Raw genomic sequence first — 18310 nt, forward strand, 5'->3', positions numbered from 1 at the left:
TTACTAGCTTCGAAAGTTAGACGAGGCAACAGGAATCAGCCAATAGCGTCACTGACACCTCTAGGCTGGTTATTGCATGGAGGTCGCACTCGTACCTTAGGCCACCACATAAACTACATAAATCATGCTAACGAAACCCAGGAAGATGATAAAATAGAAAATCTGGTAAAACAGTATTTCGCTATGGATGCGCTATGCATCACACCAAGAAAACCAAAAACAGACCCAGAGGAACAGGCGCTTCGCATCCTCAACAGCAATACAGTCCACACAACAGATGGAAGATACGAAACTGCTCTGCTCTGGAAAACAGATAATGTCAGTCTACCAGACAACTACAATAACTCGTTAAAACGACTGATAAATATAGAAAACAAACTTGATCGTAATCCGGAACTGAAACAGAAATACACAGAACAGATGGAAGCACTCGTCGCGAAAGGCTACGCCGAGCCCGCTCCAAAAACAAAAACAGACAACAGAACGTGGTATCTACCTCACTTCGCCGTCGTGAACCCCCTGAAGCCGGAAAAACTCCGAGTCGTCCACGACGCCGCCGCCAGAACAAGAGGGGTAGCTTTGAATGATATGCTGCTTAAGGGACCGGACCTACTCCAATCACTGCCAGGAGTGATAATGAGATTCAGACAGCATAATATAACAGTAACAGCAGACATCAAAGAGATGTTCATACAAGTGAAATTGAGACCTGAAGACAGAGACGCGCTCCGTTATCTCTGGTGCAAAGATCAGCGAGATGACAAGCCCCCAGAAGAAAACAGAATGACCTCGTTGATCTTCGGTGCGTCAAGTTCTCCTTCCACAGCAATATATGTAAAGAACTTGACCGCCCAGAAACAAGAAGCCACGCACCCGGAGGCGGCAGTCGCAGTACGGAACAGACACTACGTAAACGATTCTACAGACTTTCGTCGAAAACACGAAAGAAAGTCGACCTCGAAGACCTTCTGGACCGACAGTGAGATAGTGTTAAGATGGACAAGAACGGGATCACGCTCGTACAAACCATACGTCACCCAACGCCTGACAGCTATAGAAGGCAGTTCAACAGTAAACGGGAGGCGATGGTTACCCACGAAGCATAACTTAGCCGACGACGTGACCCGAGACGTCCCAATGTCGTATCAGAATGAACATAGATGGTTCAGAGGGCCAGATTTCTTACGCCAACGAGAGGACTCCTGGCCGACGGAATCGGCGTCAGAAACTACAGAACCGATGGGTGAAGTAAACATAGCAGCTGCAGCACCGGCGGGAGCCTCATGGCCGAGGCGTCGCCATGAAAAGTGGAAGTGCCTGCCACAAAACACGCGCACACGAATTAAAAGTGATCGCGACGTATCCAGGACCCGACAACGTGGTGCGCACTGTAGATATCAGAACCAAAGGGGGAGTTCTACGGAGACCAGTACGAAAACTAGTGATCCTCCCCATAGAAGACGACCATCCTGCACCGAGAAATAATGCGACGGACTCGCACGGCGGGAGTAATGTGCAGGACGAAATAGGGTTTTTTATAGTTTAAGAAACAAATAGAAATAAAATAGTTAATAAGTAATTATGTAACAAAAATGTATAATCTTAAATTATTTAATATGCAATATGTTAGTGTATCAGATCGGAGAATGTAAATAGACCAATAGGAACGATTTGTGGAGCGCTTTCACTACGGTAACATACAGATCAAGGGACCCTCCGAAAGTGACGCGTCGATAGCGCGTCGCGAGATGGGGTACTGAAATAAATATAAAAGGATGGCCATTTATAGGCAAAAACAGTTCTCAGCGAATCTCCGACATAGAAACATCAAGACAGAAACAGTTCTCAGCAGATCATCAAGATAGAAACAGTTCTCAGCGAATCTCCGACATAGAAACATCAAGACAGAAACAGTTCTCAGCAGATCATCAAGATAGAAACAGTTCTCAGCGAATCTTTGACACAGATCATCAAGACAGAAACAGTTCTCAGCGAATCTCCGACAAAGAACCATCAGCAAGACAGAAACAGTTACCAGCAGTTCTCCAATAGTACAGTTATCAGAAAACCACCAGTGAATCAGCTACCAGTGAACCAGACAGTTACCTGTGAAACCTCACTACAGAAGCCGATACCCATCGAAAGAAACAGCCGTCTTCGACCAGCGCACAAACAGACAGCAGAAAATATTATTACACGACTCGGAAACAGCCATACAGACCGGGTCGTGTACAAAATCTATACAAAAAAGAACAAGACAAATACATTTAGCAATAAATTTCTCCAGAACTTTCTCTGACCTTGTAAGCCTGCTGAGCTGGTACATCATGGTGACTGGGGGGCGGGACTGGCTGTAAGGCTTTGATGGCGACCGGCACTAAGTTAGCTGGCGAACGGCGCCACGTGCCCGTCAGCACGGTACCGAAGGCGCCGCGCCCCGCCACCACCCCGCGCGTGATTTGCTCCCACCGGGCTCTCTTCTCTTCCTCCACGTCTAGCAGGAGCTGTACAATCACCACGATATGCTGTATAATCGCTACGCTGTATCAACTGGTTTTTTTTATTGCTTAGATGGGTGGACGAGCTCACCTTCTGTTAAGTGGTTACTGGAGTCCATAGACATCTACAACGTAAATGCGCCATCCACCTTGAGATATAAGTTCTAAGATCTCAGTATAGTTATAACGGCTGCCCTACCCTTCAAAAGTGGTGGATTCAGAAGTCACGGGCAAGTGATTCTATAGTGGAAGCTACTGATTAATCAATATGCTCTAGTTCATCAGGAAACTTTGGATTTTGTCAAATATCTCCTCTATATCAGAAAGAGGGACTCCTATGGGATTTTGAAATATATTATCTTTAAATTCTTCTCGGTTTTTAGGTTTTGCTGGGACGTGTAATCAGGTCCCATGGACCAGAATTAGTATCTTGATGATTTTTGGCTTCAGAATTTTTTTTATTGTCCCTGTAGGTAGACAAGCATACGGCCCACCTGATGGTGAGTGGTTACCGTTTCCCATGGACTTCAGCAATGCCAGGGGCAGAGCCAAGCCGCTGCCTACCATTGAGTACTCCCCGCAAGCCTCGTTTGAAGAAGGACATGTCATAGCGCTCGGGAAACACCGTGGAGGGGAGCTCATTCCAAAGCGGGAAGGTATGTGGCAAAAAAGATCTCTGGAAACGCACTGTGGATGAACGCAGTGGTTCCAGGTAGTATGGATGAACTCTACTCCGGTGGCGGGCGGTGCGATAGTAAAAACGAGATGATGGAGTCATCTTGGATAATTGCTCAGAGTATTCGAAAGTCTTAGGTCTCGTACCGGTTAGCTGCCGAAGACCAGATTTTTTTTGGCCTTTGTACATAGACGACCACGTACAGTTTTGCATACAGCCAACCAGATGTTGAGTGGTTACTGTCAGTCGTGGACTTCAGCAATGCTAGTAGGGGCAGGGCCAAGCCGCTGCCTGTCTTCAAGTGCTCTCCACAAGTCCATTCCAAAGTAGGATGATGCATGGCAAAAACTATACTGTGGATGAACCCATTTGGTTCCAGATAGTATGACCTTTACTTCAGTGGCTGGAGGAGTGAAGGCAACAATTGAGAGATCATCTCGAAGATCATCCACTAAGCTACGGTGGACCGAAGTGAGTTGAGCCATGAGTTCACTTGCCCAGAATATAATCGCTTGAAGTTTCCTGCAAAAACAACGACAGCTTACCGCATCCGGAGCCAACTGCCTCAGCTCTACGTGCGAATGCAACGCGCACTGGAGCTTAGTACTGGTGCAAGCCGCTAATATGCAGTCCTCCACGGTCCAAGCGTACACGGAGGTGGCGGGTCTTGGCTCGTTCACGATCCCCTCCACTGACCCGAGCCGGGACGAGGCTGGGGACAGCGAATGTGAAGATGCACGATGGTCATTATCTAGACGAAAGAGCTCACGGCCCATTTGACGTTGAGCGGTTACCGGAGCCAATGGATATCACAACATAAATCACACACCCACACACACATACTATTAGTCTGGAAACTGTCTTACGATTCGCTCTATCCAAAGCGTTTATATTTTCCAATAAACTGTTATTAGAATACATTGCTTCTTGCGCTAAACCCAAACAATATGATCTCCGGAGACGACCACTCAAAATGTTAATTGATATATCTTTTTATACCCGTTGGAAATCGGTGCTTTCGAAATCTGATTAAATCGGTTTCACTATACAATTTCAGTTGGACTTTTTGGCGGGAACGCGAGGAGTGAAGTTGTGTGATTTGTTTTATTTTGTCTATTAAAATTTAGTGTTTCTTCTGGTTTAAATGTGTAATAACGGTGGTTTATTAACTGTTTAATATCAGTGAAAGTGCACAAATGTGGGAAAATGAAACAAAGCCACTGGACGTAACTTCTCGGGATCCTCCAAAAAGTCCACTTCATTTCACTCCATATTATCATTTTTCATAAAAATAAGATTAAAAATTTAAATAAGACTTGACCTAAAGGTCTTAGATATCAGGTCATAAAAATCCTTAAAAAAAAATACAATTTCAGTTCTTAATATGTAATACCACTTTGATAATAGCAGTAGGCAACAACGCCCTGCCTATTTCCGCAGTCTAAAGGGCGGGGACCGTTATGCAAGACGATCGCGACTTGGACCTCTCATCTCGGGGTAAGCAACGGCATTTGAGGTTATTCGTTTACTGGTTTACGGTCACATTTATGGCAATTACTGGTGGTAGGACCTCTTGTGAGTCCGCACAGGTAGATACCACCTGCCTAGTTCTGTCGTGAAGCAGCAATGCGTTTCGGTTTGAAAGATGGGGCAACCGTTGTAACCATACTGAGGCCTTAGAACTCATATCTCAAGATGGGTGGCGGCATTTACGTTGTAGATGTCTATGGGCTCCAGTTACCATTTAACACCAGGTGGGCTGTGAGCACACGACCGGGCGACCTTGGGGTGAGCTGCGATATCTGGTTGTAGTGTTGACTGCGGTAACCCCCCTACCACATCCGGGTTCTGACCTTGGAAGGGATCGGAGGCTTGGGCGAAGAGTGCAAGGGGTTAATCACTAAAACTAGCACGAATGAAACTGTTTTGATGCGTTGCTGTTTTTTTTTTCTATTTACCATTAGACTCAGCGCCAACTCCACTGTCTCCGTCTGAGGCGCGGGAGTCCTGGGACAGCCGCGCCCTCCTCGGCTCCAAGGCGCCAAGTTCAAATCTTCTGAATGCCTGCGTCGATATCGCACCAGGGTCAAGGCGAGTGTTACGCAAGATTATCATATCGAGGGGCGAAATGCTTTTTCTTGCCCTTGCAGGCAGACGAGCATAGGGCCCACTTGATGGTGTTTGGTGTCGCCCATGGACTTCAACAATGCCAGGAGCAGAGCCAAGCCGCTGCCTACCGTTAAGTAATCTCCACAAGTCTCGTTGGAAGGAGACATTCGCTTAACAAACGACATTTATCTTTGTAATTAAAAGCGCGTTCTATTCGGTATCAGCATCAACGATTCGAACACCGGCGCATCGCTCAACACGAGCGCACCGGACGTCTTATCCGTTAGGCCACGACGACTTACGTTGCGTCTTGGAGCGTTGGGCTCATCTAGTCAATTTGTGTGACATGAAAAGAGCGCGACGTTAAAACGCAGCGCTAAGTACGCGTTCTGTTTGACGAAGCCTTTAATGCGATATTCAGTCCACAATAACCTGCCCATTATAATTGATGCGTTTAACTTACTTGCGCTAAAGGCATGTCGTCGTGGGAGCTTCGCCCCGCGTCCTTCAGACAGGCGGGGCAGGGGACCAGCCGCGTGATCAGGCATCGTCCCTCCGAAGTATGTACGAACCTTGTACCTGGAGACATATAGCTGATTACTCTAAGTAACTCTGGAAGAGTGTGGCCAGGTCGATCCTGCTTCGTTATGCAGTGAGGCAGTCAATCGTGCCAATTTTTAGGGTGGAATAATTGTGCAATACCATTGCGACTTAGAACTAATGTCTCTATATGGGTGGTGCTACTCGCGAAATGTCTGTTTGTGTTGCATGCGTGTCCACTTAAAACCAGGAAGCACATGAACTATTCCACTTATCTAGTACACTAAAACCCTTCATGCAGCCAATGATTGGAGGCGCTGGAGGGACATTACAAGGAGTAAAATCCTGTCGAATTATAATAGTCACGACTCTCGACAGTGAGGAAAGGGTGCGAGGAGGAGAAGGAGAATATGCTACAAAACGAACAGACGGCACGAGTGTTTCACAGCTGATTGAAACAGGCAGGATAACACTTGGTGGAAGGTTTAACGATGGAAGGAAGATCTTCCACCGAGCGGGTGATTTTGCTCGGTAGACCGACAGTCCGAATGTTGTTGTTCGGAACTTGTATATATATATATCTACAACGGAAATGCGCCACCCACCTTGAAATATAAGTTCCAAGGTCTCAGTATAGTTATAACGTCTGCCCCACCCTTCAAACTGAAACGCATTACTGCTTCACGGCAGAAATAGGCAGGGCAGTGATATCTACCCGCGCGGACTTACAAGAGGTCCTACCACCAGTAAATATGCAAGCTTATCTTGAAAATGTCGTAAGCGAGATTCAGGCATCTGTCAAATATCTTGTGTTCTATGATGGCTGCCCAATACAACTTCGTACACACCCTAAATCTTACCTAAGGATGGGTACCAGTCTTCTAGTAACAAGTCCACGTGGTCAGAAAGTAGCGCTAGCAGTTTGGCCAACGTCTCTGGGTTCGGTTCCAGGCTGATGCTCTGAAAAATACATAATGTGGCCATAGACAAATGTCACCTCGCTTAAGCCGTGAATTCTAAGTATCAAATTGAATTCTAAATCTTCAATTTCGCTGTCAAATCGCATAGGCTTGTACCAATTGGATGGACTAATCAATTTGACCATGGGAGGATGGTGACATTCAAGCTATTTCCAGGGGTCAACGGTAACAGGAATTGAACTAAAACCCAAACTTAAAGCAACGAAAGTAACACAGTGGAACAGGCACTAGTATTCCTGCCATCAAATGGAAGAAAATACGGCGTCGGAGACATTTAATTTTATTACCCTTGTAGGCAGACGAGCATACAGCCCACCTAGTAAGTGGTTACCATCGCCCATGGACTTCAGCAATGCCAGGAGCAGAGCCAAGCCACTGTCTACCGTTAAGTACTAGGCTCGTTTGAAGAAGGTCATGTCATAGCGCTCGAGAAACACCGTAGAGGGGAGCTCATTCCAAAGCCAGATGGTATGTGGCAAAAAGATCTCTGGAATGCGGGGGAAGGAATTTGATCCTTACCTGATACCCAGCTATCGGGAGGCCGTCGTCTCTCTTCACGACACACACCTGCGCGGGTAGACAGAGCTCCACGCAGGCAGTCGCGTCCACCTCCAGATCACACCAAGCACCTTCTTGACGTACCCTGAGCCTGAGTTTAGTCCAATACTTGAAAATCTTAGGGAACATGGAACTTCAGAAGGTCGGGGTTTATGATTTAGAAATGTGGTGGTAAAAGGTATTGAAGGCTACTGAGGATAGATACAGACATCTTACCAATTTCTGCAGCGTAACAGTAAAGAGCCTCGGTACAGAATGGGAGACATAGTACGATTGATTCCCGTATAAGCGTGTTTTGCGTGTCCCACCACTACGCGCCCAGTCCCACTACTACAGACCTCAGCTCCACTACTACACACCTCAGTCCCACTACTACAGACCTCAGTCTCACTACTACAGACCTCAGCCCCACTACTACAGACCTCAGTCCCACTACGCCATAACTCAGTCCCGCTACTACAGACCTCAGTCCCGTGTAAGCGTGTTCAGTGTGTCCGTCGTCGCAGAGGCCGAGCAGGGCGTCGGTTCGCGCCGGCAGGTCCCGCAGCGAGGCGACGGTGAGAGCCCCGCAACACAGCGACAGTCCCGTTTTCCACAGCTTCCAGCCCCAGCATCCCTCCAGCGCTCGGGATATACCCTCATCCACCTCCATCTTAAAAAAGTTCATTACATTTCAGACCCTGAATTTTTCAAGGTTTGTAATGACTCAATCTACACAATTTATCGACCCTGGAACCTCTCGAATGAGAAGTAGATGAAGCCGCTAAGCCACGACACGCACAAATTTCTAATCCCCGGACACTTTAGACTGATGGTAGGACCTCTTGTGAGTCCGCACGGGTAGGTACCACCACCCTGCCTTTTTCTGCCGTGAAGCAGTAATGCGTTTCGGTTTGAAGGGTGGAGCAGCCGTTGTAACTGTACTGAGATATTGAAACTTATATCTCAAGGTGGATGGCGCATTTACGTTGTAGATGTCTATGGGCTCCAGTAACCACTTAACACCAGGTGGGCTATGAGCTCGTCCATCCATCTAAGCAATAAAAAAAAACCCACAAAGTCTCACCTCGGGTGTTAGACGATACAGTTGGCCCGCAGCCACTGCCAGTGCAGCATCGGCCAGCACCCTGGTGGTCAGACGAGCCCAGAAGCCACTCGGCACGTACGAGAGCAGGACGAGTCGGACAAGTGACATCTCCCCCCCTCTCCCAGACACCGTGATGGAGCCCGTGTGATCTTCTGTGGAGTACATACAAAATGCGGCTTAAAATCGTCGTGACCTAAAGAATAGGATGTCCTGTGCATTCATACGTAGCGATGCACCGGTGTTCGAATCCCGCAGGCGGGTACAAATTTTTCTAATGAAATAAAATACGTACTCAACAAATGTTCACGATTGACTTCCACGGTGAAGGAATAACATCGTGTAATAAAATCAAACCCGCAAAATTATATTTTGCGTAATTACTGTTGGTAGGACTTCTTGTGAGTCCGCGCGGGTAGGTTCTCGGGCGCTATGACATGTTTTTCTTCAAACCAGATTTGTGAAGAGTACTCGCCGATGGACAGGGATTTGGTTGTTCTCCTGTCATTGCTAACGTAATTAACGATGGTAAACACCCATCATCTGGTGAGCCATTATGACCGTCTGCCTACAAGTGTTACAAAAAACTAAATGCCCGTTCAAGGCAGTAAAAAGCTTACGTATCAACACTGGGGAATCGGTCGGCCTGCTCTGTTCCGGAAGGGTGAGGTGGGGCTGCACGGACGCAGGGAAGGCTCGCCTCGGAGTGTTCCTGCTCGAATGTGACCAGGTCTTGCTGCGTAAAGCCAGCTGGGAGCAATGAACACAGTATATTGTGAATGTGCAATCAGAATGTATGGTCACTACAGTGGCGGCGTCGATACTTCCAAAAATCACTCCTTAAATTCATGTATTTCCATGATCTTCTTCAAACGAGGACTGTGGAGAGTACTTAAGGGTGGACAGCGGTTTGGCTTTGCCCCTGGCATTGCTGGAGTCCATGGGCGACGGTAACCACTCACCATCAGATAGGCCGAACGCTCGTCTGGCTACTAGGGCATTAAAAAGGGAAGAAAAAATGTACAACCGACTTCGACCTAATGTCATATGATTTATGGTGGATTTTGCGTTGCGATTTCTATGGACTCCTGTGAGCTCCAGTTGTAGCCCTCGTTCACCCATCTATGCGTATATGGGGATTTGTTCATATCCAGTAACGTAGTGGTGCTCAAAGTAAGCATCGCGACTCAGAGGCTGCCCGAAAAGTTTTTGGGGGTTGCCAGTTTTTTAATTTTTCATACGATTTAGCAACTTGCAACGTGTACCACTCCCTCTTATATATCTTTTACTGGTAGGGTAGGACCTCTTGTGAGTCATGAAGCAGTAATGTGTTTCGGTTTGAAGGGTGGCGCAGCCGTTGTAACTATACTGAGACCTCAGACCTCATATCTCAAGACGGGTGGCTGTGAGCTCGTCCATCCATCTAAGCAATAAAAAAATTTATCTCGGGGTCACCAAAAATTTGCACAGCGGTAATATTTCAAAGACTCCAAGATCAATAGACTGTGTAAATATTGAAGATCCTCTTTGCAATAACAGGAGTGTGCGGATATTTACCTGAGGGCTCGCCGGCTCCGCATTCGGCAGCAACGGTGGGACCAGTAAGACCCTGGAATCCCAGCAGAGGGCCAGCTCGAACTTGTTCAGTAGCGAGACGCCTAAGGAGCTGGCCTCCTCCCCGCGCGCTAACATGGGTGAAGCTTTGAAGACATGCGCTAAGTCCTCGATCTTCATTATACCTAAAATTAAACCACGCTGTACTAACGGGCGTCGCGTCGAAGCTAGTCGGGTAAAAGCTCCCCAGCTATTGAGGCAGGGCTGATTAGTTGCTGGTACGCTAAGCTTTTGTATGGTGCCATGATAATATAGAACTGTCGTCCTCAACCCGGAAACGGTAACATATTTAAAGGAGATATACTTGGCACGTTTTCAGGATTTATAATTGGGGCAGGGTGATTAGTTGCTGGTGCGCTGAGCTTTTGTATGGTGCCACGGTAATATATAATTGTCGTCCCTACAAGACAGTTACAAGCTTAAAGAAGATACTTGGCACGTTTTCAGGGTTTTTGTGATGAACGCACAAAATATCTGATAGTGGAGCGTTTTGAGAAGCTACAAGGGTAAATCCGGATCACGAACGTGCCTTATTATACCATGTCCCATACCATGTACCAAGCAGACACGCGTTGCGGCTTAAAAAGAGGTGCAATGGTTTTACAATCTAATGGAGCCTTGGACCTCATGTTTTAAGATAAGCACTGTGATGAATATGTGTTGCGGTAACCACTTCATACCAGGACCTCTTCTTAGTCGGTAACGCTCTTGATAAAAAGGTCGTGGTCACCAATACCACCAATCAATACCGGGACAGTCTGCAGCAAATGAAAATATGTCTTACCGTTATTCGCAAAAGGGTTAATCTCCCTTATAGTGACGACGTGTGAGAGCACGTCGCAGAGCCACTGCGGCTTGAGGAAGTACAGCTGCTTGAGGCTGGCGTCGTCGTAATGCAGGAGTACTCCTGGTTGAGGGGGAACAGTTACTGAAATATCTGTGCATTTTTTTTTTTCTTAGGTATGTGGACGAGCTCACAGCCCACCTGGTGTTAAGTTGTTACTGGAGCCCATAGACATCTACAACGTAAATACGCCACCCACCTTGAGATTACACCACACACCCTGCTTATTCCTGTCGTGAGGAGCAGTAATACGTTTCAGTTTGAAGGGCGGGGCAGTCGTACTATAAAAACTGAGACCCAAGAACAAGTGGCGGCATTTACGTTGTAGATGTCTATGGGTTCCAGTAACCACTTAACACCAGGTGGGCTGTGAGCTCGTCCACCCAACCAAGCAAATAAGAAAAAAAATCAGCGTTTGAACGAGCTAATCTCAAGAACTACGTGTTCGAATTGCATTATAGACACATTACACATACACAAACAATGTTTCCCCTGGTTAAGTCCGCGAGATTTTAAATTAGTACAGGCCTGTAGTCACTGTGCCGATCCCATTTGTCCCGCATCCTTCAAACTTGAGCAGGTGATTGTTTGCGGCATAAGTAGGCAGGATGGTGGTAGCTATCCTTGCGGCCTCATAACGATCGCTATCACAAATAAATGCAGAATGGTGACCGCAGTCTGTTTGGCCAAATCCTCAAAGATCCCTGGTACCCATCCTGCGAATCACTTGGTCGCCTTTAAATACGCTCGGGCCCCAGAATGGGGGGTGTTCTTTTAGGCCCAACACGGACGATCAGCTGACATTTCCAATTCTTTCTGGGACGAAGTTCCTTATCGGACGATGCGGAGGGGTACCCTAACCGGGAAAAAACGTCCGTAACGTAAGGTTTCATGTTTGTTACCTCAAAACTTTTGACTAGTTGAATCGATTTTGATGATTTTTTTTTATTAGAAAGCTGACGCTTTCTGTGTAGTCTCATTTCAATTTGGTCCAGTTCTGATAATGGTATCCATGAGAAAACCATATAAGTCTTAAATTTGCATTAAGTACGTGCGCGACAAATAGACAAATAATTCAATAACTCAATATCACGCCAACCGATTTCGATGATTATTGTTTTTAGTGTATATTAATTTGTTTTGGAATATCTTTTTTATTTTTATTTTTATCAATAAAAAAATCATAATAAAAAATGTATACCCGAATAGTTATTTTCTTTATACCTCGAATAGAACTTAAAATTAATATTTTTATAATAAGGAACCTATCTGGTGTCCCACGACACCACACATCTTTTTTTTTATTGCCCTTGTAGGCAGACGAGTCCACCTGGTGGTGAGTGATTACTGTCGCCCAAGGACGTCAGCAATGTCAGGGACAGAGCCAAGCCTAAACGCTGCCTACCGAACTCGCAAACTCACCGTTTTCATGAAGGAACATGGTGGCCTGATGCAGCTCGGCCGCGTCCCGGAACATTCTGTGGTTCTTCTGCTGCATGTATTGGGTCACCTGGGAACGATCGCCGGGTATCGCTTAACGATGATGGTAGCCGACTTCTAAGGCGTCAATCCGCCAGGATTGTCCTAAGCTTTCATGGTCACGATCTTCAAATTTAACTAGTTTGACAAAGTAAGCGCGGTGACCCACTGAGATATCAGGGTACGTTAATTTATAATCTAAATTAGTACTGGTCTATAAAAGTTTTTTGCAGTAAATGGGTCCAAAAGATAGCCGTTTTCAGAGATAAAGATGAAGTCCCTACAGCATAATGTGGTATTAATTTCGGTTCGCGGTATTAATAAGTCGAGTGGTGACACCAAATATAACCTAAATATTTAAAGTTTGTCGAGCACGCATTTACTGTACCCGACGATAAATATCGCATATCGACCTTTGGAAAGAGACAGCCGGCTAATTTCGGCTTCATAGAGCGTCATCTCTGTCGCACGAAACGCTAACAGTCTGGAATCTACAAGTCGTATGTAAAAAAAAAAAGGTATTATCCGATGTGCAGCAATTATTGTCGGGTACTGTACGCATTTTCAAGTGTCCCTAATAAGGCTTCAAAGGTCTCGAAGAACTAAATCTCTTCCAAGAGCATCACCATGGAAGGACGCGGGAACCCACCATGCATATTTTCCCAAGAAAGCCTCATGAGGCCACGACCCTCAGCACTGAGTATTATCGACGCAAGGAGCTCACAGCTCACCTGGTGTTAAGTGGTTACTGGAGCCCATAGACATCCACAGCGTAAATGCGCCACCCACCTTGATATACAAGTTCTAAGGTCTCAGGTATAGTTACAACGGCTGCCCCGCGCTTCAAACCGAAACGCATTACTGCTTCACGGCAGAAATAGGCGGGGTGGTACCTTCCCGCGCGGACTCCTACGTCCTACCACCAGTAATAATCACGTTTCACGAATCACGTTGTTGTTGAAGCTGTAGCTTCACAGACCGGATACCCTGGACTCGCTTATCTGACCACGCCCTCACCAGTCTCCGGTACTCGTCATGGCTCAGCACCGGCTCCCGAAGCTCAGCAGCCAGTGACGTCACACACTCCTCTAAGGCCAGGTACGTTGCTGGAATCTTCTGCTCTAGAAGTGGTTCCTTGCTGCCTAGGAGACGGAAGAGAACTTACAAGTTACCTAGTTTAGAAGATAGCGTGGCAGGGAGCTATATTTTTATTTATTGCCCTTGTAGGCTGACGATCATATGGTCCATCTGGTGGTAAGTGGTCGCCCATGGACTTCAGCAATGCCAGGGCAGAGCCAAGCCACGATAATAGTTTCTTCGTTGAAATTGTCGTAATTCAGACATCTGTCAAATGTGTTCTATGATTGTTACCATATCATGACATACCATCAATGATGAATTTCCAGAAAAGACTCTTTTTATGCCCTTGTACGGTCGACCTGATGGTGGCTACCTTCGCCCATGGACTTTAATAATGCCAGAGGCATAGCCAAGCCGGTGTCTACCGAAATACCAATAAACCCTTACATTAGCAACCCTGACTCAAGGACTCTGAGGTCAGAGTTGTTCTTGTCTCGAATCCGTTACTCACCAGGAGGCTTCACGCTAAACGCCACGGAGTAAATGATGTCAGCCAGCAGCCTTATGTTGTGTCGTGTGCTGCAAGATATCTGTAAGAGCACAGGGCATGTGACGTGGATATTAAAAAGACTATCAGAGTAGACTGTCAGTTACTGGTGGTAGGACGTCTTGAGTCCGCGCGGGTAGACACCACCGCCCTGCCTACTTCTGCCGTGAAGCAGTAATGCGGTATGAAGGGCGGAGCACGTTGTAACTATAATGAGACCTAAGAACTCATATCTCAAGGTGGGGCCGGCATTTACTTTGTAGGTGTCTATGGGCTCCGTTAACCACAAAACCAGGTGTCCTATGAGCTCGTCCACCTACTTAAGCAATAAAAAAAGACGAAAAGACTGGCTCGATGCTTACCTCGACAGAATCCATGACCCGAGGCAGACCAAGTTTGTCGGCATCAGGCGCCCCCATGATCGAGGATCTAATGAGACGCTGCAAGACCTCTGGACTCTCGCTTTCCGGCAAGTTACTCTGTACCGTAAAATCGTAATTGCTTATTACCCCTTATAAGTAATAGCTGGGAATAAAATCACGCACGGTCATCTGACTCTAAAACGCTAGGATTCCCTGTGTTACGTACGTGTACCAGATACTGCTAAACATATTGTTACGTTGGCGAGAGTAACGCCATCTATCGCCGAATAGCCGAACGAATGTCGAAGGTACGAGTATAATCGAGACAACGCCATCTATTGTCAGACAGCAGAAACACACATCGAACATACTCTACTTGCCCAGAATGTACTCGATAAATCTAAGGATGTCGTGTTGCAGAAATGGTACGAAGTCAGTTAGTACGCTGTTCTATTCGAAGCGAAACAGCGAACGGATCATCTGAAGCGAAGCGGAAGAAGCGAATTGAGAATTTTAAAGTGTTCTGTGAGTGTTCTAAGTGCTAATACAATTTTAATTTATACTTCGGTCGGATTTTTATTTATCCTGAACCCCGGTGCGTAACAATATTCATATACGTTTAATTAAATAAATAAATAAATATTTACTAACAATTACGCCACGTTAACTGGTCCCGTGATAAAGAACTTGTGTTCCAGGTACCAGATAACGGATATAAATGTAAGATTTTTATTATACACATACATATATTTAATATACATCCATAACCCTGGAAAAGACATTTATATTTATCATACAAATATCTTCCCTTGGCGGGATTCGAACCCGAATTATATACATTATTCTTCTCAGACGTACACTCTTGGCGGAATGGTCGTGGTTATGTATTGTCTTATTGCTTGCATCTAATAGATAATACACATAAACTAGTTATAGATAAGCAGCTCAATGGCAAGGTCGTCAACTGAGTTGGATATTTTTACTTGTAGGTAACATGATTTATAGTTTAGTTTATTCTATGTTGTTATTTATTTACTATAAGTAAGATGAAACTTATATTCTACAAATTAATTTAATGAAAGTTTTTTATGTGTAGTTCATTTGTATTATTTTTTTCATTTTATATTTTTGCTAGCGACCCGCCCTCGCTTCGCTTCGGAAACTAATTTATTATTGATTTCTCCACTATTTAATGGATGTTGTTATAAACCTTGCTCTTCAATTAGTCTATCTATTAAAAAAAACCGCATCAAAATCCGTTGCGTAGTTTTAAAGATTTAAACATAGATAGGGACAGACAGATATAGGGACAGAGAAAGCGACTTTGTTTTATACTATGTAGTGATAAACGTTTCATGTCCTCGAACATGTAAAGTGTTCAACCACGTGCCTGTATATTACATATATATAGGGACAAACAAACACTTTGACTTACGTTGGCAACTTGATCGTAGTGCGTTGCGACCATTATAACAGGCGAACCAGGGGCGCGGGCTTGTATAGATCTGAAATTAAACGCGACCTCGTGTACATTATTGTGACCTCGACCTCATATCTCAAGGTAAAAGACGGGAATTAAGTTATGATGTCCATGAACTCCGATAAACCCTTAAACACTAAACGCGTTGTAAGGTCATAACCGGAGGCAATTATGTTGACTACACATATCTATGTCAGTTAGCAATCACACATTACGGCTCAAAACGTGAGACAATCGTGGTCCAATGTAATTGAGACTTTAACCTCACGCGTCAACTTACTCCGTAGCTGGTGACCAGATTTTTTATTCCCTAAAACAATAAGTCACATTGAATTGAGAGGAATGGTGAATGAAAACTTACCGCAGCCAGTTCAATGCGCCAGCCAGGCCTCTTTTCCCTTCCGTCACCTTCCACACGACCAGGTAAAGGGAGCGACGCGACAGAAAATACTGATGCGTTGCGTAGTACCTTCAAGAAACGGGGGATCTTGGAATAAGTCTTTTAAGTCGTCGTGGCCTAAAGGATAAGACGTCCGGTGCATTCGTATGTAGCGATGCACCGGTGTTCGAATCCCGCAGGCGGGTACCAATTTTTCTAATGAAATACGTATTCAACAAATGTTCACGATTCACTTCCACGGTGAAGGAATAACAATCGTGTAATAAAAATGAAACCCGCAAAATTATAATTTGCATAATTACTGGTGGTAGGACCTCTTGTGAGTCCGCACGGGTAAGTACCACCGCCCTGCCTATTTCTGCCGTGAAGCAGTAATGCGTTTCGGTTTGAAGGGTGGGGCAGCCGTTGTAACTATACTGAGACCTTACAACTTATATCTCAAGGTGGATGGCGCATTTACGTTGTAGATCTCTATTGGCTCCAGTATACACTTAACACCAGGTGGGCTGTGAGCTCGTCCCCTATCTAAGCAATAAAAAAACCGATGTTTTTTATACGATAATAATAATAATAAACACAAGTTTCAAACGTAAAAGCAGTTAAAAGTACTCACTCCTGCTGCCCCCCAAAGTCCCAGGTCCTAAATGTGATGGGTCCTCTGGTGGACCGATGTTTTTCATACACCCAAGTGCCGATGTCCACGCCAACGGTTGACACGTTCCCACGGCTCGACTTGTTCCCCATACGCTTAGCCCAGTGCTGGGTGACAGACATGGACTCTTAGTTTTCTGTATGGCATGAGTGGAAGACCTCAAGTGACAGAGCCGGAGCGCCTTGAGACGTGAGGTTAAAATGTAAGTCATATAACAACAGTCCCCACCCTTCAAATAGGAATGTCGGATTGTTCCGCAGTTGAACTATGCAGGGTGGTGGTACGTATCCAACCCAGCCTCATTATGTGTCCTACCATCAGTAAATTAGCAGTATACTGGTAAAGCAATCAGAGAGCTGCTGTCAATTCTCCAGTTTATCCCTTAGTCGCTTACCACGTCTACTAGAAGAGATTGGGGCTGCTATTCTAAACCATTAAATAAACCTATGGGATCTAAAAATTACAGCATATTGTTACGCCGGTAAGAACAACACCATCTATCGTCGAATAGTAGAAACGAATACCAAAAGAAATAGTAACGACAAAAACGCTCGAGAAGTACAACGCCATCTATTGTCGAATGGCGGAAACGCATATCGAAAATACTCGACTTGTGAGAAATGTTCTCGATAATTCTAGGGATGTCGTATCGACTATAAAAGCGTTGCAGGGATGGCACGCAGTCAGTCAGTAATCGGAACTAATCGAAGCGAAACAGCCAACGGATCACCTGAAGCGAGACGGAAGAAGTGAAGTTCGTAAAATGTTTTAAGTTAATTAGAGTTGTAATTTGCACTTCGGCAGAATTTTTATTTATCCTGAACCCCAGCGCGTAACAATAATAAATAAGTCGAGACGGCTTGAACGAAAATAAAATCTTCAAGCAAAACATTTCAATACAATCTGGAATCTTACAGGTGGTAGGACCTCTTGTGAGTCCGCACGGGTAGGTACCACCACCCTGCCTATTTCTGCCGTGAAGCAGTAATGCGTTTCGGTTTGAAGGGCGGGGCTGCCGTTGTAACTATATTTGTGACCTTAAAACTTATATCTCATGGTGGGTGGCGCATCTGCGTTTTAGATGTCTATGGATACCAGTAACCACTTAACACCAGGTGTTCTGTGAGCTCGTGCACCCTTTTAAGCAATAAAAAAAAGATGGATAACCGAAGTTATGCTTCTGATCCGATTTATGGTTATCCTAGACCGTACCTCAGCTGGTTTCCTCCGATGCTGTAGACCAGACTCCTGCCTCAAGCACTCCAATAGACTGGTTTTGCCAATTCCCTGCGAATATTGAGTTGTGAAAGAATTCTTTATTGGAAGAAGTAACATCTACATAATCCTCAAAATCACAACAATATAAATACTGTTACCGAGTCCAGGCAAGCCCCGACCGAGAGCCAG

General features: G+C 45.4%; 1 protein-coding gene across 7 annotated transcripts in view; it reads right to left on the minus strand.

Annotated features, from left to right (window-relative positions):
• LOC101740132 (leucine-rich repeat serine/threonine-protein kinase 1) overlaps positions 1–18310 on the minus strand; it is a 94362-nt gene that overhangs the window by 24440 nt on the left and 51612 nt on the right. For all 7 annotated transcript variants that reach the window (XM_038019705.2, XM_038019702.2, XM_038019701.2 and 4 more), the window contains 19 exons: positions 18116–18190; positions 16865–17010; positions 16213–16320; positions 15807–15876; positions 14372–14488; positions 13974–14052; positions 13400–13524; positions 12326–12413; positions 10844–10966; positions 10003–10184; positions 9066–9195; positions 8428–8600; positions 7826–8013; positions 7323–7452; positions 6684–6783; positions 5747–5862; positions 5133–5238; positions 3720–3886; positions 2301–2504 (listed from right to left, as the gene is read on the minus strand). In XM_038019705.2, the coding sequence (XP_037875633.1) occupies positions 2301–2504; positions 3720–3886; positions 5133–5238; positions 5747–5862; positions 6684–6783; positions 7323–7452; positions 7826–8013; positions 8428–8600; positions 9066–9195; positions 10003–10184; positions 10844–10966; positions 12326–12413; positions 13400–13524; positions 13974–14052; positions 14372–14488; positions 15807–15876; positions 16213–16320; positions 16865–17010; positions 18116–18190 (2427 nt within the window). The remainder of the gene's footprint in view (positions 1–2300; positions 2505–3719; positions 3887–5132; positions 5239–5746; positions 5863–6683; positions 6784–7322; positions 7453–7825; positions 8014–8427; positions 8601–9065; positions 9196–10002; positions 10185–10843; positions 10967–12325; positions 12414–13399; positions 13525–13973; positions 14053–14371; positions 14489–15806; positions 15877–16212; positions 16321–16864; positions 17011–18115; positions 18191–18310) is intronic.

Source organism: Bombyx mori, chromosome 24, assembly GCF_030269925.1.
Source record: "Bombyx mori chromosome 24, ASM3026992v2".
Lineage (NCBI taxonomy): Eukaryota > Metazoa > Arthropoda > Insecta > Lepidoptera > Bombycidae > Bombyx > Bombyx mori.